This window comes from Papaver somniferum, chromosome 5 (genome assembly GCF_003573695.1).
Source record: "Papaver somniferum cultivar HN1 chromosome 5, ASM357369v1, whole genome shotgun sequence".
Classification (NCBI taxonomy): domain Eukaryota; kingdom Viridiplantae; phylum Streptophyta; class Magnoliopsida; order Ranunculales; family Papaveraceae; genus Papaver; species Papaver somniferum.
The window spans coordinates 210,742,171-210,766,270 of NC_039362.1; the positions used below are offsets into that span (position 1 = coordinate 210,742,171).

At 36.7% G+C, this 24,100-nt stretch overlaps 2 protein-coding genes across 2 annotated transcripts; both read right to left on the bottom strand.

The window, feature by feature from the left end:
• Window positions 1-282: 282 nt before the first annotated feature.
• Window positions 283-1,395, bottom strand: LOC113278541. Its single transcript, XM_026527356.1, has 2 exons — window positions 1,275-1,395; window positions 283-1,123 (listed from the first exon to the last, which is right to left on the bottom strand). Exons 1-2 carry the CDS (start codon window positions 1,363-1,365, stop codon window positions 516-518), a joined length of 699 nt encoding a protein of 232 aa, XP_026383141.1. The 5' UTR covers window positions 1,366-1,395; the 3' UTR covers window positions 283-515.
• Window positions 1,396-16,732: 15,337 nt separating this feature from the next.
• Window positions 16,733-20,886, bottom strand: LOC113284520 (cytoplasmic polyadenylation element-binding protein 2-like). Its single transcript, XM_026534008.1, has 4 exons — window positions 20,809-20,886; window positions 19,426-20,453; window positions 18,122-18,917; window positions 16,733-16,952 (listed from the first exon to the last, which is right to left on the bottom strand). The coding sequence occupies exons 2-3, from the start codon at window positions 20,441-20,443 to the stop codon at window positions 18,151-18,153; spliced, it is 1,785 nt and encodes a 594-aa protein (XP_026389793.1). The 5' UTR covers window positions 20,444-20,453; window positions 20,809-20,886; the 3' UTR covers window positions 16,733-16,952; window positions 18,122-18,150.
• Between the last annotated feature and the right edge of the window lie 3,214 nt (window positions 20,887-24,100).

Below are 24,100 nucleotides of genomic sequence, written 5' to 3' on the forward strand. Positions count from 1 at the left end.
AATGCCGATGAAAATACTTGTTATTTTCTACCATGTTCAAATTCAGGGATTTTGACTTGTGATGCTGGCTAAAGTATGGGATCAGATGGAAAGTTAAGACCAGAAGAGACTCATGACATTTCTACAATTGGTGTTGTTTTGACTCACATGATGGGTTATGAAATCCAAAATCAAAAAGAGAAACCTAAGTTAAAAGTTCAAACTGTCGATAAAGACCTCGCATCTTCAATATAAGATTATTTTTTTATTCATCAACAGAAATTGAAACAACAGTACATTGATATATCGGCCTCAATCGAAGAAATACAAAAACATCAATCAAAGATGATATTCGGACACAGACACATGCATGTTTAACAGATAAAAGGAAATACACACAAACGCATAAAGATAACTTAACATCATCTCATCCCATTAGTTAACTGCAGCTAGATAATAACTGGGGTGCCGTTACACTCTTGCAACAACACTTACACGAGGACAAAGGAAGCAGACATTCCACTGTAATTCAAAATCTAATAATTGGGTCTATAGGCCTCAGTTGCACCTCTCCCTCCATCAGTGCTCTTGGAACAACACTTGCAGGATGAACGAACCACGCATACCAGTCTGCTGAGGAGAGAGCAATTGGCTTCACATGGTGGGGGCTTTTCACAACAGCATTGCTCATACCAAGTAAGAGAATCAAGAGTACCTTTTGCTACGCACTCAGACCTTGCTTTTGAAAGGCCTTTATCGTTACAACTTTTCTCACATTCTGGTTTGTCTATGCAGTCATTCCCATCTGGATGTTCAAAAGTTTGAGATGTTTGGTTACCCACACATATCGGAAAATTTTGCGGTTCAGGGCCATCAAATTCGTTTGCATAAGGAGGGATTGGTTTTTGTGGGGGGAAGAGCAATTGCCGTTTTTCGCAGCAACACTTGCATTTGAGGAGAGTACCCGAAGGATCATCTGTATTGCACTTATCTGTGTCCTTGACCTTGGAAAGTTTCAACTTTGAACACTCTGATTCACACCAAGTTGTACAGTTGCTGCACACCGGCATGATAATGTCGTCAGTCTGTGAGTCCATGTATATATCTCCAGGAACACATATACTCTGCCACGCCGATACCATCTCTACAGATATAATAAATAACGCCATAAAAAAAAAATTAACATGGGGAAACAAAAAAATTAGGGAATTCAATTTAATAGGTAGAAAACGAAAAATTCCCCATGAACGAAGACATTTCTATTCTATAATCTAGGAGGACTTTCATAAGGTTACCTGCATAGACAAATATAGATACAACTACTGCAAAGACACGGTAACTAGCAAAGAACCTGGAGGAGAATCTTTTCCTAGTTATTGCTGCCATCTTCACTACTAATTCAACAGACAGACTACTCGTAACTCTACTATTCTCGTTTGGTAACTTTCAGTTTGGATGTGTTTTAGGTTTTCCTCGCGGTGCTAGCATTTAAATAGGAGATGATCTGAGTTCTGAGTTATTATAGCTGTGTTTTAGCTATTAAATATGCTTTTTGTCTATCGACGTCCTTCCCACCTTCAATTTTGACCAAGTATTATGATTAAGTTTAAGACTCTCTAATTATAATTGTCGCAGGTTAAGGCAGGGATGTTTTATGCACACATTTACACGTTGTAAGAGATGCCAACGCGTTGTTGAAGCCCTGTTCGAGGAGTCGAAATCACTAGCTTTTGTCTCCTCTTTATTTTATTTTTTTTGGTAGGAGGCTGTTGAAAGACGGCCAATTTCTGAAAAATAAATGGAATCAGATCAAAACAAATCTTACATCGAAAAAACTAAGAACTCATATCATACCAAGAAAATAAATAAATAACAAGATTGAAAATAATGTACTCCTAAATAGGATAATTGATGGCTAAACAAATAAATATTTAACCAAACAATAAGAAGTTTAAGTTTACATTTTGCACTAAAAACCTTATACATTTTCAAATGATGTAAGTCCTAACTCAATCAAATGTCGACCAACTCGAACTTTCACTCAATTTAAGTCTGAATTTAGTAGTTAGTAGATGTAAACTACCGGGCTTCGCCAGTTTCAATAATCTAATACAACTTTGTGTGTGAGCATATGTGTACATAGCTCACACAAATAGTGGCCAGTAGGGTGAGCGGAAACACCCAAATCAGTGGATATTACCCAAAATAATCCGCATTTTAGCGGGTGGACACCCAATTCGTTTCTCAGGGACTGGACACTGATCAATCTTTGAACGCAGTTGTTTTCACGGGATGGACGAGAGTAGAATATCACTCATTTATTGGACACCAAATCCTAAAGATAATGTTACTCTTATATATATATAGATAATGTTACTCTTATATATATATATATATATATATATATGAAAATTATTATAGAAAATTGGTAGATGATACATATAATTTGCTATTGAGAAGCATTGAAGATGCTCAATGATATACGGAAAGATTTAAGCGGTTAAAAAGTAACGGTTACAAAAGACGTGTCGAGAAATAAATGGAAGAAAGAATACGTGTGATAAATGCAGAATATGAGAAGATAAGCGGTTGCGGCATTTCTCACATCATTCTATACTTTGCAGAGAAGATATGAGAAGAGGCAAGATGTAGGATCAGAATCTCGCAACAATTATGTCTCAGCGAAGTTATCAATGGTATTGCACAATAGCGTCGCAGAACAATTTCAGAAACGACGTCAGCAAGGATCATGAGAAAGATGTGATAGTCTTGCGAAAATTAGAGAGCTTGCGAAGTTAACATTTGTAAGGTTGCGAGAATGTCGCAAACCATATCCGAAAATAAAGGACAGATTAGCTGTCATCCACTATGTATTTCCTTATAAATAGTCATTCGAGTTGTAAAGGAGGGGAGATCTTTTTTGAGTAAGAGACAAGTAAATAGGAGAGAGAAAGTTCAGAACATAGATCATTCTTGATTTCTTTATTTTTCTTGTAAGAACATTCAGAATTTAATCAATAAAATTAAGAGTGTAAACCTAAGAATGAGCTGATTAACAATGAAATCATATGAGGGGTGTATTTATAGGATTTCCTGCAATTACAATATACTATCAGGATCACAAAAATCACTGTAATAACTCCCGAATCCTCCTTCAAAACTCTGCCATACACGGAAATACATTATTGCCTTTTTCTTCTCCTGCACGCGTTTCATAGCTGGTAAATCTTCTTAATTATCTTTGTCGCCTTCCGAATGGTTTTTAGAGTCATCCTAGCATGCGCAAACTCGGTCCAACTCAAGCAAATCCCGTGAATATCTCCATCCATGACGTGCTCCCTGTCTGACGAGATTACGTGAAATCTTCCCATTTAGTCGAATTGAAAGCACTTACCAATCCTGTTGTGATATAACAGGCTGGTACATATCCAAATCAAGAGAAAAATCCGACCAAATCTCCATGAGTTTAATGAAGAATATCCTCTCATACACGTACGCCCCTGTCCTCTTCAACACTAGTTAACTGGCCAAATTCAAGCGATCCAGAGACCCATACCAAGACTGTTAGGATAATTCAAGTCTTCTCGAAGAATATCAGCCATTGAATCTTCTTCTAGCACGCTGAAAAGTCCAACCCTAATTCTTCCTGCGTCTGAATTATTTTCCCGTCAATTTTAAAATTCAAAATGTAGATGATGACCTCCCCCTAACAGAGACGGGGGTGCGAATAGTAGTTGGCCAACTGAGGTGCCCCTTAGCCAAATCTGGGGGTCCGCATAGCAACTGTCCTTGAGGGTTCCCCGAGCAACTTTTCGAGCCGAATTTTCCAAAAATGTTTATTTCACAAAAATGCCTACAAACACATAAAACACCAAAATTAGCACAAAATTGAGTGCCAACAATATATAGTATTGAGAACAAATTAGACATAAAATGTGTCTATCAAATACCCCCAAACTTATTATTTGCTAGTCCTCGAGCAAAACTAATAAAAAATAAAACCGAGTTAATCTCGGGAGGCTTTACCAGAGGTATACCCACAAAACCATGACTTCTAACTGGTCACAAGTATCCAAAGAGCTATGAGGACATACATATTCTCAACCTATCTCCAAGTAACTAGAATGCCAGAGAAATTAAAGGTGTCAGCTCTTAAGCTGACTAAAGAAAAGGGGAGACACATCCGCAACACTGCTAGATAAAGAGATATCCGCTACACAGCTAGATAAACATTCTAAGATGCATCCGCTTTACAGCTGGATAAGATTAGGAGAGAGATAAAGATGAGAGGGACATCTGCTACACAGCTGGACTAATTAATTACGTGTGATGAGTTGAACCAGTGCTAGAAAGATCTTGTGCCAGATTGAAAGCGGACTAACAAAGCAACCAAATGTATTTTTCTTCAACTCTCTCATAGTGCTCAGTAGAAACAACGTCTTCTTCGGTCTTCAATTGTTGATGATAAACTATCGAACCTCATAGAACCTTGACAATTAACTCTTCTCTTTGATTTCTTGCTTGACTTAAAAAAATCTACTTCCCTATGGCCTTATTGAACAAAAAACTAATTATAGAACAAAAAGAACGTAATGATGTTTTTCTTTTTTTTTTCCTTTTTTTTTGGTGACACAAAAATTACAAGACAAAAACTTATATGGCCATGAGAGAAGGACTTTAAAAACTTGGATCTTTGCAACTTGTGATGTCTTGGTATCATGAATTCCAACAACTTATATCATTTGCTCTTATAACTTCTTGTAACTAAGTCTTCAACTTTGATTTTTGAATTATTCTTTTCTATTGTTGCTTCTAAACCTTAAACGTCTTCAACTTTCTTCATAGATTTTGATATCGCTCCGCTTGTTGATGATGATAAGTTTCCACTGAGATAGAGTCGTAATTCAGTAACTAAGACTACATTGTGAGGTTGCTTTGTCTTTCTTCCATTTCCTCTGACCTACTTGCCTTTCTATCATGGATGGTTAGGTCCATCACGGTTACCCTCTAAAAGGAACAAGTTCTCTCCTGGATTTCAAAGATCTCAATGTCTTTTTCTCTAATGTCTCAGTAGAATGTTATCCCTAGCAATTCCAATTTCAATCTTTTCGGTGAGAAACAGTATGTAAACTTAGCTAACCGGATACTATGTGACGCTAGAAGTTTCTCCCTTACCCCCAAACGTAAATCTAACATTGTCCTCAATGTTCTAAAGATAAATTGAAAACATGAACAAGGAGAAACTATTACCACTTGAGGGAAAAGAAATAAGGAAGAATATTACCGTGTCGCATGAAAATGGGTTACCTCCCAAGAAGTGCTAAGTTTAAAGTCTTCATCCAGACATTGGAAGAATTAGTCACCTCGTAGAATCATATAGCAGTATCCGGAATAATTGTGGGTCATCTGGATCAAAAAGTAGTACCCACAAGAAGAGGAAACTGCAACAGACCAAGAAGATACCGAACATACCCTTGCTTAAGACAACTACATCTAGTTGTGGTTCAGGTTCAGGCTCTATAAAAGGGTCTAAATAAAAAGCTTTCATTGGTTGGATTTCCTCAAAGCTAAGATACGGTTCAGGTATTAGAGTCTGGAAAAACTCAACTATGAACTTAGAAGCACATAACAACAACCTGAATAATTGGGGATCCTCTAAGTCAATCAGATTTGACTCACAAAGTTGACCATAATAATGGTCATTCTTAAGAAAATGTGTCGACCCTAATATCCTAAAGTAATTAGGTTTAGTCTCAAAACTTAATAACCGACACATCTGAAAATCATAATTTTCCACAATTGGAAGAAAAGTTTTTGGTGGGAAAACAAAGTCAATCTTGGTATCATAGCCTGGGTTAACCACATCAACCAGAGGATGGGTTTATAACAACTGAGCTTTTTTCTGGACATCATTAGGTTCGGTAAAATGTGTATGAAGATAATCTTGTAAGATGGTTGAGGCACAAATGTCAAGTCCTACATGAGGGAACTTTCTAATAGTTAAAGCACACAGAGAATGATAATTACCCCCAAACTTAGAGTTTTCTGTGTCTCTAGAAAGACTAGTCACAACTTCCCTAATTTCTAGGTCATCAGATTCCTGAAAATGGTCAATTGATTCTTCTAAGTTTGGTTCATCCTCACTCATCTCTATGAGTTTATGATCTTCTAAGATTAGTGTTTCTAAATCGCTAGACTCTAAAACATTATTCTCAGGGTAAACTTTTTCCTCTAAACCATCATCACAATCATATAAAGGATTACCAGCGAAAGTTTCTAGTAAAGGCTCATTAACTAAGGTGTTAATCATAGTTACTTCCTCCGATTCACTGATAGGCACATCAAATAATGGATTATCCAACATAGTGCAGGCTAAAGGATCATGAACTACATCGTCTAAAACGGTGGTATCTCTAGTCAAATCCTCATCCTTTTGAATAGGTGAATAATTATTAAAATTATTTGGATTTGTACTAGAAACAACACTATCATTATAAATATCATTCGGAGTAACAAATTCCTGATCACCATGCCTACATATTTCATGTTCTTCATCAATATTATCCTCATCATAATCATCATTATAATAACATGATAATGATCGAACTTCATATAAACAAGTAGTGTTACCAGTTCTAACCTCGTCATCTTGATTATGTGAATAAAAACTATCCTTATTTTCAAGGGTGGTATTGGGAACACTATATTGGAAATTAAGACTATCCTGAGCAAGTTTTTCCACAACTCTATTTGCACTCTCAGTAAATTGCTTGAGGGACTCTTCTTGAGAAATATTAGTTGACTGCTCTACGGACTCTTCTGGGAGAAGAATATTATAAGTCTCTTTCATAAATAACTTTCTTGTTGACTCATTGAAACTCTTGAGAGTCTCTTCTAGAGAAATAGAAGGATTGTTTTGCTCGTATGACCTGTGGGTATGTGCATAGTAATTGGGCTCACAATGGTATGGACCATAACCTTCAAAAGTTTCGCGTTCCCAATCACTATTCACGGTATGGTCATAAAAAGGATAATGTCCAAGATGCTCAGTCGGATACTCATTGTATTGGCTATTATAATACCAGTTCGACATCCTAACTACAAGGGAATTCTAAACAAACACAAAGAAGGTTGACTCGACCATAACATGCCTATTTTATCTAGCAAACAAAAAGCATGAAGGCTCCACTTAGATTGTTTCTAGACCAGCTTCTAATTCTTCGAAATGGAATTCGTTACAATTTAAGCAAACCCCTCTGGAATCAATCCGAGTCAAAGTAAGTTGAATAGAGGCGAGGGAAGCTCGGTGGAGCTTTGATACCCAAGGCCTCACCGGTATTACAAAGCGGCGCAGTCAGGCATTCAACTCACAGAAACCATCATAAACTTCGAAGTATGCTTAAAAGAGTAACCAATATTTTTCGAATGACTTTCCTATTAAGCTCGTTACCCTATCGGTCTCGTTCTAGTCAGTATTTTAAGCTTAGGTTCGCGTAGGTTACGTGTTCCTAAGGCGGGCAAGAAGGAAACGGTGATGAAATCTGAGTCCTTATCTTGATTTGGCCAGGCCTTTCCCTTTATTAGAAAATTAAATCCGATTTCAGGTCCTCAACATATATGCATACAAAATCATCCAGTAAACCCGCTGACAGGGGATTCGCGGGTGTTTAGAATTCTTACCTCCCGTTCCAGACGGAGGATGAACCATTGAAGTCGACTCGGGCCACGACTCCTATGTCATGTACGAACCCGAGGGGCCGAGGCGATATCGTAATCGTCGTCCTTCTCTGCACACAGTTTATATTTAAAACTACCCTTCCGTGGGGTTTTAAAAAAAATAAAGTCCCAAAGTTCAATGTCCGAAAGAAAAAAAAATGTCCAAAAATAAAATATTACAAAAATAAAAACCTTAATTACAGTTTCCAAAAAAATAAAATAAAATAATATACAAAATCTTCTTCTTTACTCCTTTTGGACTCCTATTTTCTTTCCTTCTTTGGCTTCTCTTTTGTTTTCAACACTTTCTCTCTTTTTCTTTAGCTCAGCTCCAAATCTGAAAACAAATAAGAAATACCAAAAGGCATAAAAAAGAACGAAAATAATAAAACTAAAAATAAAACCTAAAAACAAATCTATACACAAGTCCGCGTTGGCGGCGCCAAAAATTGAGGATGTTTTAATAGTGGTAAGAAAAGAAAATACTAAAAATAAGAAAATATATATATACAAAATAAAGTGACAGGATGAAGAGGGACCGGGACTCGGGATTCCACTGCTTTTCATGTTCATGGGATTCATAAATTTATCCTAGACATTTATCGCTCAAAACAAAAGAAACAATGACTCTATTCTTTGCCAAAGTAGATTTCGTAAAACATCAATTGTAAATTACAAGCATAGTGTATCTAAAGCACCTAATACTAAGCATACACTACTTAACAAGATAACAAATGATTAATAGAAATCATAAATCATTTAAAATCGGTGCAAAAAGTAAATAAGGAATTAATTAAAATACCCCAAGGATGAAATCCAGCTTCCTCCGTTGTCCCAGTGATGGGTTTTAGCTCATTAGGTTGGAAACACACTCAAAATATGGATTCACAACTCAAAAAGGTGTTACAAAGGTGAAAAGGATAAAAAGCAGCGAGTTTGCAACGCCGACAGACTGTTACAGACTCACTGTCACAACTGTTACAAAGAACTATTGCTTCTTGGGGTTTCAGAAGAACTATCGTTTAAAGATACAAAATGTGACGGTTAAGAACGACAGTCCCAGTTGGTTTAAAGTTCTTCGTTCTCTTCCTTCAATGGCAGCAGCAGAGACAAGCTCTGCAACTTTAATTTCTCACCCTTTTTCGTCCCCTAACTCTCCATCCTCCCTCTATGAGTCCTGTATCACCCTTATATACTATCAGGATCACCAAAATCACTGTAATAACTCCCGAATCCTCCTCCAAAACTCTACCATACACGGAAATTTATTCTTGCCTTTTTCTTCTCCTGCACGGGTTTCACAGCTGGTAAATCTTCTTAATTATCTTTGTCGCCTTCCGAATGGTTGTGAGAGTCATACTAGCATGCACAAACTCGGTCCAATTCAAGCAAATCCCGTGAATATCTCCATCCATGACGTGCTCCCTGTCTGACGAGATTACGTAAAATCTTCCCATTTAATCGAATTGAAAGAACTTACCAATCCTGTTGTGATATAACAGGCTGGTACATATCCAAATCAAGAGAAAAATCCGACCAAATCTCCATGAGTTTAATGGAGAATATCCTCCCATACACGTACGCCCCTGTCCTCTTCAACACTAGTTAACTGGCCAATTTGAAGCGATCCAGAGACCCATACCAAGCCTGTTAGGATAATTCAAGTCTTCCCGAAGAATATCAGCCATTGAATCTCCTTCTAGCACGCTAAAAAGTCCAACCCTAATTCTGCCTGCGTCTGAATTATTTTCCCGCCAATTTTGAAATTCAAAATGTAGATGATGACCTCCCCTTAACAGAGACGGGGGTGCGAATAGTAGTTGGCCAACTGAGGTGCCCCTTACCAAATATGAGGGTCCGTATAGCAACTGTCCTTTGAGGGTGCCCCGAGCAACTTCTCGAGCCGAATTTTCCAAAAATGTTTATTTCCAAAAAATGCCTACAAACAGATAAAACACCAAAATTAGTACAAAATCGAGTGTCAACAATATATAGTATTGAGAACAAATTAGACACAAAATGTGTCTATCAGGGACGTTTCCCAAAACATTTTTATCTCTTCAGTGATTGAGTTAGCTTGCTCTTCCAAATTCCAAACCCGTCGTTCCAAATTTCGTCTGTGTCTTTCAAATTTTCTGTGCCCCGATTTCGCACGTGGCACCACTTTTGAGGAAGATGGTACACGAGTAGTTACAAATCGTACCTGGTCAGAAGGAGCTGTACAAGAAATATCCACTCAAACTTGTGCAGGAAATATCCACAACTAGAAACCAGGAAATATCTACAACTATAAGGCTATTATGGTCTTTCCAAATCACCGTGGATAACAGCTGCACACTAAAATGTTTGTAAACAAGAGTGTTCAGATGTTGGTTCCCCAACAACATATTTTGATGTAGACATTTTTCTTCAAGTGAACAATCTTGTTTACAATGCCAATTTCCGCGTGTGTCATTCACATGCGTGACAGATGCTATTTGTCGCTAAACCACCAAACCAATCTATCAGACTGATTAGATGGTCAAAGATTTTCAACATGCTTCTTGCTTCTGAACCGTCTAAGCATTAGTTTTCATAATCACTCTATTGCATTGGAAATTGGTGCTAATAAACCTTGGTGATACTCTGTTTCCTTTTTTTTTGGTGACCCGATTAGAGATGGTAAACTCAATCTTTAAGCTTGTTATTTTGAACTTTAAATGGATACTGTAGTGATCTCTATTTCTAGATGGTTCATGGTTGTTGATTTTCAAATGTTTGGTTCTGATGAATTAGATTATTTAGGATCAATAGATAATTGTTTCGAAGATTTATATCGAGTAGGAGAGATCTGGTAAGATTTTTGTTGTGGATATTTCCTGCACAGATTTTCGGGACCATAATAAGTTGTAGATATTTCCTGCACAACATATTATTCTTGTTGCGGATAATAGCTGCACAATGGAAGAACACCGTGGATAATAGCTGCACACAAATGGAACATATTATTATGTCAGATTGACTTATCTTGTTGATAAGCCTTGCACAAGCAAGATGACCTTTAGTTTGCTTGCTCTTCTAATATAACGATATAGAGAAATTTTCCAGGACGCTGATTTTTAAAACATAGTTAACACTGATAAAGGTCATTGCCTTATAAGGCAATAGAGTGATTATATAACCAGAAGAGTTTTACTTAGCAAGGGTACTTGAAGTTTAAAGTGCATGACAGTGTTTTTGTTCAAAATAAAAACATACATTCTAAACAAGAGAGTCGGAGACCATCCAGAAAGTTCTGATCTATGCTTTGGCTGGGGCTGGCGCTGTTGCAGTTGGCTGATTGACAATCGCGCCAACATTGGGTACCTGCAATCCAACTTCTCCAGCTAACACTACGGATGCAAGCCTGCAATCCCACCCTCCCATCAGCTCTGTTCGAATGAAATTCACTAAATGGGTTATAAGGAGATCTCTAGCCTTCAAAAGTAGGTTATTCCAACTCTCACAGATGTTTGTTGTCATGAGAGTATATTGGGCTCTCTTAGCTTTCACCCTAGCCTAATGCCTTGGATGAAGTTCCTGCACATAGGAAAAAACTGCCTTATCCTTTTTGACTTCTAACATAGCCCTCTGATAACCATCCATAGTGTACGCTTGCGCAGCTCTTATAAATGCCTTAGCAGCGGCGAAGTTGTGGTACCACCTGATGATATTCCCTGCATTGTGAAAAAAATGATAATTGAATATGCCCTTAGTATTATATGTAAACTATATAGGCAAAGATAACTAGGAGTTGTCCCGCGCTACATAGCTCAAGGGTTAAACTTTAAAGGAGATGAGTTTCTAACAAATGTAACACGACTATAAAGTGTTTTTGTAGCCTATAAATAGGCATTTCTATCATCATTTGTAACCTAAGCAAGAAAATTAATAACAGTGATTTTATAGTTCAAGAGATTCTTGCTTCACCAACACTACTAGAGAGACAGGAGCTCTGTATGAGCAACACTAAACCAGCTCATACATCTCTAGAAATTGTTCTATCAAAAATGAGTGTTCATCAAACACCAAAAATTCAACATAGTATCATCAAAATATTAAAAATTCAACACAGTTACACAGTATGAGAGAAGTACCCTAGTATGTACAAACATGCTAGTTTGTTATTGATATGTACAACCATATCAGATGTTTGCTTAAATTCCTCTTTATAATCCGAACATCCAAAATCAAACAGTGGCATAATTTTGTAATCAAAATTCGAATCTAACACTAAGAAATTGCATATTAAACCCATGAAATCAAAATCAAAATTTCTATCTAGTTTAACATTATCATCAAATATGAAATTGAACGCAAAAAGAAAACATCAAAGATGCATAAACATATAAATACCCTAACAACCAAAATCAAACAGTGGCATAATTTCGTAATCAAAATTTTAATCTAACACTAAGAAACTGCCTATTAAACCCTCTTTCAAACCTATTTCATGAAATCAAAATCAAAATTTCTATCCAGTTTAACGTTATCATCAAAGATGAAATTGAACCCAAAAAGAAGACTAAAAGATGCATAAACATATAAAACATCAAAATCCTAGCCTAATTTTCAATCTATATCCAGACGTGGAAGTCAAAATGGGGAAAAAGATTAGAAATCCAATTTCTACGGTTTACTTTAAGATTTTAGGAAGACGGATTTTTCATACTTGAGATTACAGATCAGTGGAACTTATAATGAAATGAAATTATAGATGAGTTTAGACTTCGATTTCCTTGCGTTTTGGCTCTCTCGTTCAGCCTTAGAAAAAAACTCTGGTATCTCTATTGAAGACATTGTATGATGATTGAAACTGACAAGAGGACAAGATGAACATGACCAGAAAAGGAAATAACAAGAACTAGAAGAAGAACATGTGGGTGTGGTGTATGTTCTGTGGAACAAGAAAAATGAGCTCTTTGGAGAGCTGAAGTTGAAGAAATAGAAATGAAGAGTAAGACGAGAAATAAAAGATTTGAGTAACAACATATAGACATCGAGGGCGATTAATGATAACTATTTCACTAATGATTGTATAATTTTTTGATAATCACGTTTAGCAAACGTATAATGAGATCCAAATATGCAGTGTCGGGAGTCCACAAAAGTTGATGTCGGGACTCTGATAGCTATCCCTTATGCCTATCCTCCCGACATTTATACGGTGTCTGGATGTGCTATCCCAACACCCACGTAAGCCACAGTCAAATAACAACCGGTAACTATAAAAAAAAAATCAGATGTTGGGTACGGACAGGGAAAAACAGGTCATAAAATAAAAAGGTAAGGGCAGAAACATCCAAATACCAAAATAAATTTAGTTTTGGTCACGTTCGCCAACAGAAGATAGATTTCACCCTATTATTGAAATCAAACATAGTTTCGGTCAAACACCCCAGAGCCAATTGGATCATTCATATTTGCTCATAATAGTAGATAATTATAAGGTTCAATTAATGGTTTTGTATTCAGTCGTTAATTATTTGGTGATCATCTTTGTGCTATTTTGATGATTATATAATTGACTGAGTGTTCAACCTTATCGTGGAATGCAAGATAGGTGAAATCAGTGGATACGAATGATTAAGTGTTTTTGTATTTCCACCCTTGTTGACTCCATTTCAACTCTGCTTGACTGAAAGTCGGCTTTCCCCTTAAATATTTTGGCTTTCTCTATAACAAAAATCTTCAATAAAACCGGCATTGGTTTGGATAAAACTACAATGCCGGTATTGATTATAAATCCGTTCTGAATGCTCTTTATTTCATTCCTAAGTAATCTATTACATTGGATTTGAAACTTTAAATTTAAACATACTAAAAAAAATGTAATGGAGTAACTATGGTTAAATATTTTCTCATAATCTATTTCCATCCCTTTTCAACAATTGCAGATCCTTTGAGCCTTTTACAAATATCTTCGAGACATCATCTGGAATGGGGGTGTCAAGGACAGTCTTCATTGGTTCATCTTCTCTTTCAACATATTCCTTTCCCTTCATATAACACCCGTCACACCCATCAATAGGCTTGCATTGGCCCTTGTGGTTTTCTCTTGATTCTGCTAGTGCAACAACTTTGTCAAACCATTAAAAATCATCGCACTTTGGGTAATTCAAACACCTTAGAAACATTCTTCCATTTTCAGCATCATCAGTTTTTGCAATCCAAAACCGGCGTGTCCCATCACGGCTTCTACACTTTGAATAAATAAAAGGACAGTTCATGGCTAGATGAGAAGGTAACTTGCAAATTTGACAGCTGCAATGATGACTCCATAAGAGAAGATTATATTAGTGATACGTCCTGTACAATTAGCAATATTCCGGCATAGAATGTTTATACGTTTGCATGCCGACACCAACTCGTAATCCATTAAAAGAACACCACAACATGTATTAGTCAATTGTGAAATAAAAGGATGCGAAATGAATATTTGAAGGGGCTTGTTGTCTGGCCCTCTTTTAATGATATGCATGTAGTTGTGATCCCAAACTATCTTCTCAAATTCTTGCATAACGGTCCTCCCTTCCCATTCCACCCTTCTAATAGTTTCTTGTGCGCTATAAATTGTACTTAGAGAAGACACGTTGGTCTTATCCTTTTCCTTAAAGCCTCTGAGGATTTGTCTCGGTTTGATAAGTGCTTTGGTCATTCTCTTTACATCCTCCCATTCATGAGGTTTTAGCTTGGCAATTAGGGAGTGACCAACAAAATCTTTCGGATCCCGGTGGTTATGACGGCCGAACCAAACTGCGCAATCCCATTCATTGTTCTTGTCATTTAGATGGAATACAAGCTTAAAGGGGAAATTATCCTTCCTCGTACGACTCTTGTATACCTTATTAGTCTTCTTTGGATATACATAATCCTTTTTCTTGTGGCTATTCTTCGCCTTGTATTTTCCACTTCTCCCGCAAACCATCTCAAAACGGATATTTGAACCTTGGGTATTCCTCACCAACACACACATGTTCTTAAGAGACGTCTCTTTAGCCCAAGCGATTGCTTCCTTTGGATATTTTATTCCCTGTATAAGGACAACAATGGGAGATTATAAGGTTCATTACAAGTGATCCATTAGTAAAGTTCAAGATACTAGGTGAAAAGTATTATTTGATAACATACCGGAGGCATTTTATAGTATTACAACGTATCCCGACCAAGCGGCTTTGCATTTGTTGGATCAATATATGTCACCACCTAAAGATCGAATGAAAATAAAATAAATTAGTTCCAAAAAGAAATTAAAAACACTATGCCGGAAAAGAGTTCTGGCATGCTCGACCAATGTTCCGGCATGGTCGAACTGAGTCAAAACTGAAGACCAAATTTGAAACCTTTTCCGGCATACAAATTTCATTTGAAATCAACGCCGGAAACAAAGGTGTCTTCATTCTCGTAATCTATGGTTTCAAGCCGGTACCTGTTTCCGGCGTAACCCATAATTAATATACCATGCCGGTATTAATCTTTGAAAAACACTCCTTCCTGTATGTTTTTTTTTTGTAGATATTGGCATGGTAATGTTGTAATTAAACAATGCCGGTGGTGGTGCCGACATTCTCGTTATCTATGGTTCCATGCCGGTAGAGCGTTCCGGCTTGGTAGTTAGTTAATTTTCTATGCCGGTATTTAGCTTTGCAAGGCACTGCTTCCTGTATGTTTTTCATGCAGTACTGACATGGTAACCTTTGAATATAACCATGCCTGTAGTATATTCCGTAGAATATTCTTTGGTAGGTAAAAAGTAACTTTTGTGCCAACATAGATTTTTGGTTGAATACTATGCCGGTTTGAATTTCAAAATGGGGGATATCGGGCTGCCGGCATGGACGTACTATGAATACTATGTCGGTATGCGGGCTACCGGCATTGTATTCATACCACTACTATGCCGACACCGAGCTTTTTCAGCTGAAAAATGGTGGGTTCAAAGAAAAAAATCAAAATTTCAACCCTTAGCAGCTTTACCTGTGTACTGGGGATGCTTGTATGTTGTGCAAGTTTGCTTTCTTGTGTAGGTTCTTCAGAAAACTCTCCATGCTCGTAAAAATCATCATTCAAGGGTGTTGGCTCAACAAAGAGTTACAATTCTGAGTTGTTGTCATTAGCTGAAGATTCAAGATATGCTCCTTGTTGTAGTTGAGCTAAAGATTCAGCAGCAGCAATTCTCTCTTCATAATCATCCTCCCTTTTCCCCCAAAAAAGTGCTCTCTCAAATATTTTTTCCCTCCTACTCTCACCTCATTCACCCAAATACAAATAAAAACACACGCTAATCTTTTATCAAATAATCTTATGATTTTCCTAATTATAATTAAACATTAATATTGATTAGTGAGGAGTAGATTAGATATTACGTAAATTACTAAGATCAGGGGTAACCCTGAATTGATATTTAGATCTAAATTTTGTCCTTTTCCTCTATCCCAATTAGTTTTAATATCCCCAATTGTGGTTCTTTTTTAACGACACTAATTTTCACTAATTTCGTCATTTTTGTAATTTTTTAAGGTACGCAATGAATCGGCCATAGTGGGAAAATATGGCTAACACCATGTTTGTTTACTCCTGACTCATCTGAGTCGTCTGGATCTGAATCATCTGGATCTAAGTGAAATCACCTGACTCATCTGGATCTGAGTCGATATGTTTGTTTTGAGTTAGATCTGACTCATCTGACTCGGGAATAAGTGAGTCAGTGGTTTGGTCCCATGAGTCAGGGGTATTTTGTTACCTGACTCAAATGAGTCCGAGTCAGGGGTTATGTCTGAATCAGAGGTCGAGTCAGATCTGACTCAAAATGGAAAACAAACGGTCTGACTGCTGACTCGGTCCGAGTCACGGGTTGACTCAGATTCAGACGCCGAGTCAGCTGCAAACAAACAAGTTCTAAGTTTGACATTCTGGACGTTTTTCGGGTGCACATACAAATGTTCAATGGCTTAGACGGGTGCATTGGTTAGGTGGTTGGTTTCGGGTCCATTTATAAAGGAAAGAAAACAAAACAAAGAAAACAAATTTTGGCGGATATTAAGCTAGCTAATTGTTATGACATAATCTCCAAAATAAAAAACCGAGTTCATTCTATTTTCAAACTCGAGTCACCTGCTCAAACTTGGCGGTGACTCAAACTCGGCTTTGGTATATACATATTTCTGGCTATATCTTGTTCCTTTTCTTAAACTTGTGATGAAAATGGACACTTCTCCCAGCTACTGCACCACAAGTACCTGCAAATTCAATTTAGTGGTTGTTATCAGACTAACTCTACGGTATGCAAAAATGCAGATTTACGATGCCTGAAGTTATAGCATATGGATCTGAAGATGCATCTAGCATATGGATCTGAAGATGCATCTAGCGCACAACGAATGCAAGAAAAAAATAATATAATGATTAAGACATATATAATAAACAGCAAAAGATAAGATGTTGCAGTATTATTAAATAAAATGAACAAACCGGTACAGTAAGAAAGCTAATCGCATACATAATCTACATTCTGATATGTATAAATTCAGAGTAAAAACTTGATTCCTGAGACAGGTCAGAATAGCAATGCATCTGTGAATGTGTTATGTTGCGAGCAGCAAATCCTAGACAAACCAGTAAAGAAGACTATGAAATTTGTTTTATCATCCCCATAGATTTCAATGACATTGACCAGAAGTGGGACTCCTTCGTTGATAACCAGCCTAAAAGAGAATAAATAACATTTTATCTATTACATGTGAAAAAAAAAAGCTTTTTGACAGCAAACTCCCAGTGTAGCAATGACTAATCACTAGCAGGAAATGAACAGATTAATAGAAACTAATTTTTATCATAAACCAGCCATGGCACCAATAAGAAAGCTAACCTGACAATGAAAAATAAGAATTCTCAATGCTGCAAATTAGTAATATATCCCTTCTTCTTAGTGTTTGCTTTACCATTCTATATATGCAACTAAAATGTGTCGTGTCACTTCCTAAAAGTTAACATGATCTAAGACTAGGTATATTGGATGTGGTAGAAGAAACAAACATCACCTTGGCTGCATTGACCGACTGTAAGTCAAAATGCCACAAACAGGAGGTGCATTTTGTAATTAAAAAAAAGCACGCAAAAAGTAGTTTAGAAACATGGCATTCCATGCCTGGAGTAAATCAAATTCCAACTAAAATGTCCTCTTTCTAACTTTCTATTGTTCCTGCAATATGTTTGATTACAAAATGCACCTCTTATACTCGCAAGAAATCAACTTCCAATGATCAGGTCCAATGACCAGGGAAGCCGTGGCTTAAGGAAACTCTAAATTAGAAAGTTAAAAATGCAGCATAAACCAACTAACCATGATAAAACAAAACTAAGTTTACCAGATTATCTCAAATCGTATTAAAATGGAAGTCCCTACTACCTGTATGCATTTGGTCCTCCTTTGCTATTTCATAGTGGACTCCTGGGTGACACAACTGGGGTCCCTCCAGCAGAGGCATAACCTGAAAGTTGAGGAGAATACTCAGGGTAATTTCCCCCATATCCTGACTTTGACGACGAGTTAGTTCCACCAGCAAGAGATTCTCCTCTTCCACCATCCGTTCTCATATTATCACCACCATTGTGACCATACAACTCATGAAACCTCTTCCGCGTTTTCTTCTCTACAGCTCTTTCAACCTCAACCACTTTGCCATCCAACTCATGAAACCTCTGCTGCATTACATTCTCTACAGCTTCCTCAGATTTAAAAGTGATAAAACCAAAACCTTTAGGTCTATCTTTTGTAGGAGCATGCATAATAACAACCTCGGTAGTTCTACCAAACTTCTCAAAATAAGCTTTAAATTCTTTCTCAGTCAAGCGATGAGGTAAACCACCTACGAAAATCTTCTTTGTCCTAAACTGACCATTATTACCATTACTCTTCTTGTTAAAACCCTTTTGGTTGCAAGGGTTATTATGTCCAAATCTGGGTTTGGGCTCTGCTTTTTCCACTCCAACCAATCTTCCAAGAATAACATGTCTTTCTAAAAGAACTTTATCAGCTACAGATGGATCTGAGAAGAGAACATACCCGAAACCTCTTAAACTACCTGTATCCTTGTCTTTCATAATAACAGTCTCCACAACTTTACCAAACTTCTTAAAATGATCTTTTAAGGTATCTTCATTGGTTTCCGGTGAGAGCCCACCCACAAAAATCCTCCCTTGTCCTGAATCCATCAAGCCAACACTCAAAAATAAGCCCAACAAAAAAGACTTTTTGTAGCTTCGACTTATATAAGAATCCCCTTACAAACCTAATATGTAATGCAATAGTGGTTCTCGAGAACACCTCCAGAGAAAGTGAAGTCAATAAAACTAAAAAATTCTTCAAACAAGAAAAAGAAGAGAAAATTTGCAAAACTGAGGGTTTCTTTGAAGAGGGAGTCAGTGGCAAGAAAATAGATTAGAAACATGGCATTTCAACACCTGGCAGGAAATCAAATTCCAACTAAAATGCCCTCTTCCTATCTTTTAATTGTTCCTGCTATATGTTCAATTACAAAAGCAACTATTATACTTGCAAGAACTCAACTTCCAATGACCAGTGGTAGACATGGCTTATGTAAACTCTAAATTAGAAAGTTAAAGAAGCAACATATATCAACTAACCATGTTAAACCAAAGCTAAGTTTACCAGATTATCTCGAAGTGTATTAAAGAGGAATTCCCAAATACCTGTATGCATTTGGTCCTCATTTGCTGCTGAATCTGATGCAACATCATCATCTGGGAGTTCATCAAACCGAAAGTCTTTCGTATCCAATTTCAATGGTTTAGTTGTGCCCAGGGGACCACATGCAGGTCTGCTGCATATCAAACACTTACCAGAAACACTACCAACTGACAAGGCCAGGTCATTCATACCCTTATCCTCACCCCAATTTGTAGCAACACCCTCACCCAAGGTTTCTGATAATGAAGGCCTGCCAACGGGACCCCATGCAGGCGTGTTAGGCATCGCATGCCCCTTACCAATAACACCAGAAACACTACCAACTGACAAGGCCGGGTTTTCCAGTTTCGATGCCTTCAAACCGTTATCAGCACCCCAATTTGTAGCAACACTCCCACACAAGGTTTCTGATAATGAAGGCCATGTGCTGCTACCGGGACCCCATGCAGGCGTGTTAGGCATTGCATGCCCCTTACCAATAACACCAGAAACACTACCAACTGACAAGGCCGGGTTTTCCAGTTTCGATGCCTTCAAACCGTTATCAGCACCCCAATTTGTAGCAACACTCCCACACAAGGTTTCTGATAATGAAGGCCATGTGCTGCTACCGGGACCCCATGCAGGCGTGTTAGGCATTGCATGCCCCTTACCAATAACACCAGAAACACTACCAATTGAAACTGACAGCTTTTTCGTTTTTGATGCCTTAGAATCCCAATAATTTGCACAACTTGGCTTGTCATCAACACTCTCACATAAAGATGAAGCTGATGACGATGTACCATTTGCTTTACACTGAGTGGTAATAGCGGCAGATGCAGCATTAGAGCAGTTCTTCAACTTTTGACCATCATAAAGAATTTCAGCAGCCCTATTTGGATCACGGAGAGCCTTGCAATACGCAGAAGCTATCTCCCTAAGAGAAAATTCTGAACTAAACGCTTCAATCAACGCTTTCAAAACTTTTGTTTCCCCAACATCAGACTCCATTGTTGCACTAGAGATAGATGCTTCCATCTCTGAGGTTCTTCACACAAAAAACAAACAAAATCTCTTAATACATAACTCAAAAACAAAATCTCAACACGGTTCCCATTCATAGGTCAGGGTATCGAATCTCTCTAGGGTCAGAAAAAGTTGAAAATTCTAGAATGATTTCATAAGAAACTAAACAAATAAGGTAATCTTAAGCATCAAAACCTGATTATCTGGTATAAATTGATCAAACTATACTCATTTTTACTCCATTTATGTTTTAATCAAACAACTACACTCACATATTCCATGTTTAGATCAACTGAAATCATCAAATGTAGTACTCAAATGCGATGAACCATGAAAGTAACATGTATAGATTAAGAAGCTAAAATCTGAGAAATTACCTGAAGAAATGCTTTACTTTACTCTTCTTCTTCTTTGGTAGGTTTTTTCTGAGCGGAGGAGATATTTTGGGTGGAGAAAACGAGGTGGCAAAGGTTTTTAACCTATGACTGATGGTCAAGTGATTACATGGAGACAATAAGACAAGATGGTCAAAAATGCTCCTTTTGACTTTGAATGAACACCAAATTACGAGACAATCAATCCAGACTTTTGATCATTCTCATCTTCACACCCGCCGTCAATCTCAACGTTAGAGCCATTCTCCTCTTCACATTTCAGATTGTGCCACGTTGTGTCCCAAATTTAGACCAGCCCCTACAGTCCCGGCTATAGCAAGGTCTATAAAAATTCCAAGCAAAATTTTGTTTCCTGAGGGGAGATTCAAAGGCGGTCTGAGCAGACTTTCTAGTTTTGGAAAAGATGCGGTCAAGTGGGTACCGCCCTATTTCTTGGGGATTTATTCTCGATAACATTTCCAGAATTCAAATAATACGAAATTTAATTTCTGAACAATATAGACCCTAATAATTTTATGTGGAAGTGTTAATTTATGCACCCATGCATAGTTTAAGAAGTTATTAAAAGTTTTCGGTCAATAATAAAAGCCGAACAATAAAATTCAAGTTACAATTTCTCTCTCTTCACTCTCTTAATTTCTTCATCATCCCTTTCTCAAAAAAAGAAAAAAAAAACTCAAGAGCCGTCTTGCTCAGATTTGGTCCTTTTGGACCAGATCTGAGCAAGGATTCTTTTCTTTTAAAGTTTTTGATAGTAGGTAATAGAATAAGATGTTTTTACATCATTTTTGGTGCCTTTTGACATATTTCTTCGTCGTTTTGGGGCGATTTTTCTTCGTCGTTGCGGGGTGAGTTCTTCAAATTTTAATGGTTGGTTTGTGGCTTGATATTTTCGATTCAAAAACATCGATGATTTACCACGGCATCGCGCACCCGTATTCGTGTGGATCGACAATTTTATGGGAAAAGTGCTCCTTTGTATTAGGAGCATCTCTTATGGAAGAAGAATACAATCAAATTAAATGGTCGGAATATATTTCCGGATATACCATCATCTTTCCCTTATACGTAAAGTTGTCTTGGATATCTTTGCGGTTTATCGCTCTTTCTCTTCGCGATCTATTTGTAATTGATGTCCTTATCTGTATTAGGGTTTTGATTATATCTTAAACGAACATTAATCATTATTTTGATTTGAATGAATCGAAATATGTTGATTGTCCAAAAAAAAAAAGCCTAGTTATAGAGTTACATTTTCATGCGAATCAAATTACAATACCATGTTTTTTTTGAGGTGTGTCATATAAAAAAAAATATTAGCAATTAATTTACCTGTGTATTTAACTTGTGGAAACAGTTATCCTAGTTTCTTTTATATCTCGGAATTCATTTTCAACTTGCTTAGTTTCAATCTATTATTTTCAAAACAAAAATCCTAACCCCATTGCTTAGTTTTAGAGAAACTTTTTTAGATGAAATCCTAAAAGGAAATTTTATTAATCAAAGGGAGCGTAAAGTAGAAAAGAGGAGGGGAAAAAACCTAACATCCAAGAAAAGAAAAGAAAAACCATTAAAAAAAATACAATTATATCCTAAAAGCAACAAAATGTACTTTAGAAAGGTATAAATACTTTCAATATAGAAAACTCATATGCCAATATAAAATCATTTCGGAATGAAAAATGAAATATACAAACTGAAATTACAAAGCCGCACAGGTGCACACATAAATATGTGCACAAATTTGACTGATATATATCATATAGCTAAACGAATAAAAGATCTGGTTTAATGTTTTTACACACTGACCATACCTATAGGAAATCAACATCAGAATTGAGAATTATTTCGCATCAAATTTTCGATCTTGATTTAGGCAGTTGCCACAAAGTCTACACATTTTTTTATTTTTGGTAGATTGAAATCATCTTTGGAAGTAACTTACTTACGGCAATTGTTTGACACAAAATTAGTTTAATAGTTCAAACTATGGAAAGAACCTCAATGCAAGTCAAGGTCTAACTAAAGAAACAATCTCTATGTATCTAAGGAAAGAACCTAATTAAACAGTTTAAGAATTACTTAGGTCGTGGTATCATTGATTACATCCAAATTAATCTAGCCTTGATCGATTATTATACATTAAAGACATCCAACAACACGGAGTTTCAATCCTCTTCACTCTGTGAGTCTCGTTGCAAAATTTATCCTCTAGGCACTTAATCGAGAATTCTAAGGTGAGACTCTAAAAGATTTCACTTGAGGTTTCATGAAGCATATGTAGAACTATCTTTCCTTTATATATATAGTTTAGAAACATGTATTTTGATTTGATCCGTTGTATATTATTGTATATTCTAAGTATAAGCATGATGTTCATATCACCAATAATGACTAGTAATTTATTATTTTCAGAATTGAAACCATGAAAAGCCCATGGAATGACTTTACCAAGAGAGTAAAAATGAGTTTAAAGAAAAGATTTTACCAGTTCCAAAGGCCCAAAACCCTAGACACAATCCAAACAAAAAACAAAAGTTAGTAAAAGACCCAAATTCATTGAAATTATTCGAGTTGCGGTGAAAGTAGGGGTCGAATTTAGCTTACGTTTAATGAATTTGAAGGTGAAAACACTAGTGTGGGTATATTTTGCACCAAAAAGGGTTTGAAGCAGACGAAGGGAGATACTCGTCGCATATCTCAAGAGAGAGAAATGCTATGGTAAAAGGAGTATATTTTTCTTATTTATATATGGCCCATCCAACCGCGACATACGTGTGTCAATTTTTAGGATACATTATGAATTTTCTAATTAGATAGTATCCGGCTCGTGTATATTTGAAAGCTCGTGGTAGTTTATGTAACTCCATCTAAGCCGTGGTATTGGGCATAAATATACCTCCGGATGTGCCTTGTAAACATAATTTAAGTATTAGAGAATCTCAATTAGAGATCATCCAAGGGATTCCTTGTCTATACTTCGTAATCCAATACATCAAAGTTGTGTAAAATAACTAGTATATACTTCCTTGACACTTTGATCATAAAACAATGATCAAGTCACTAATACTAGAGATACATATATAACTTTCTATGTTGTGTTTTCAATCTAAACGACTTCAACGAAACGTAGATATAGATAAAAACAAGTCAACTTTGTATTACTAACCTCCAACAGAAGGATGATGTGTTCGTTGATACCAACACGTCTTCGAGTTTCCTTTAGAGTAACACGAATTTGTTTCAATATTTTTAATGTTCCTAGTCTAACCTA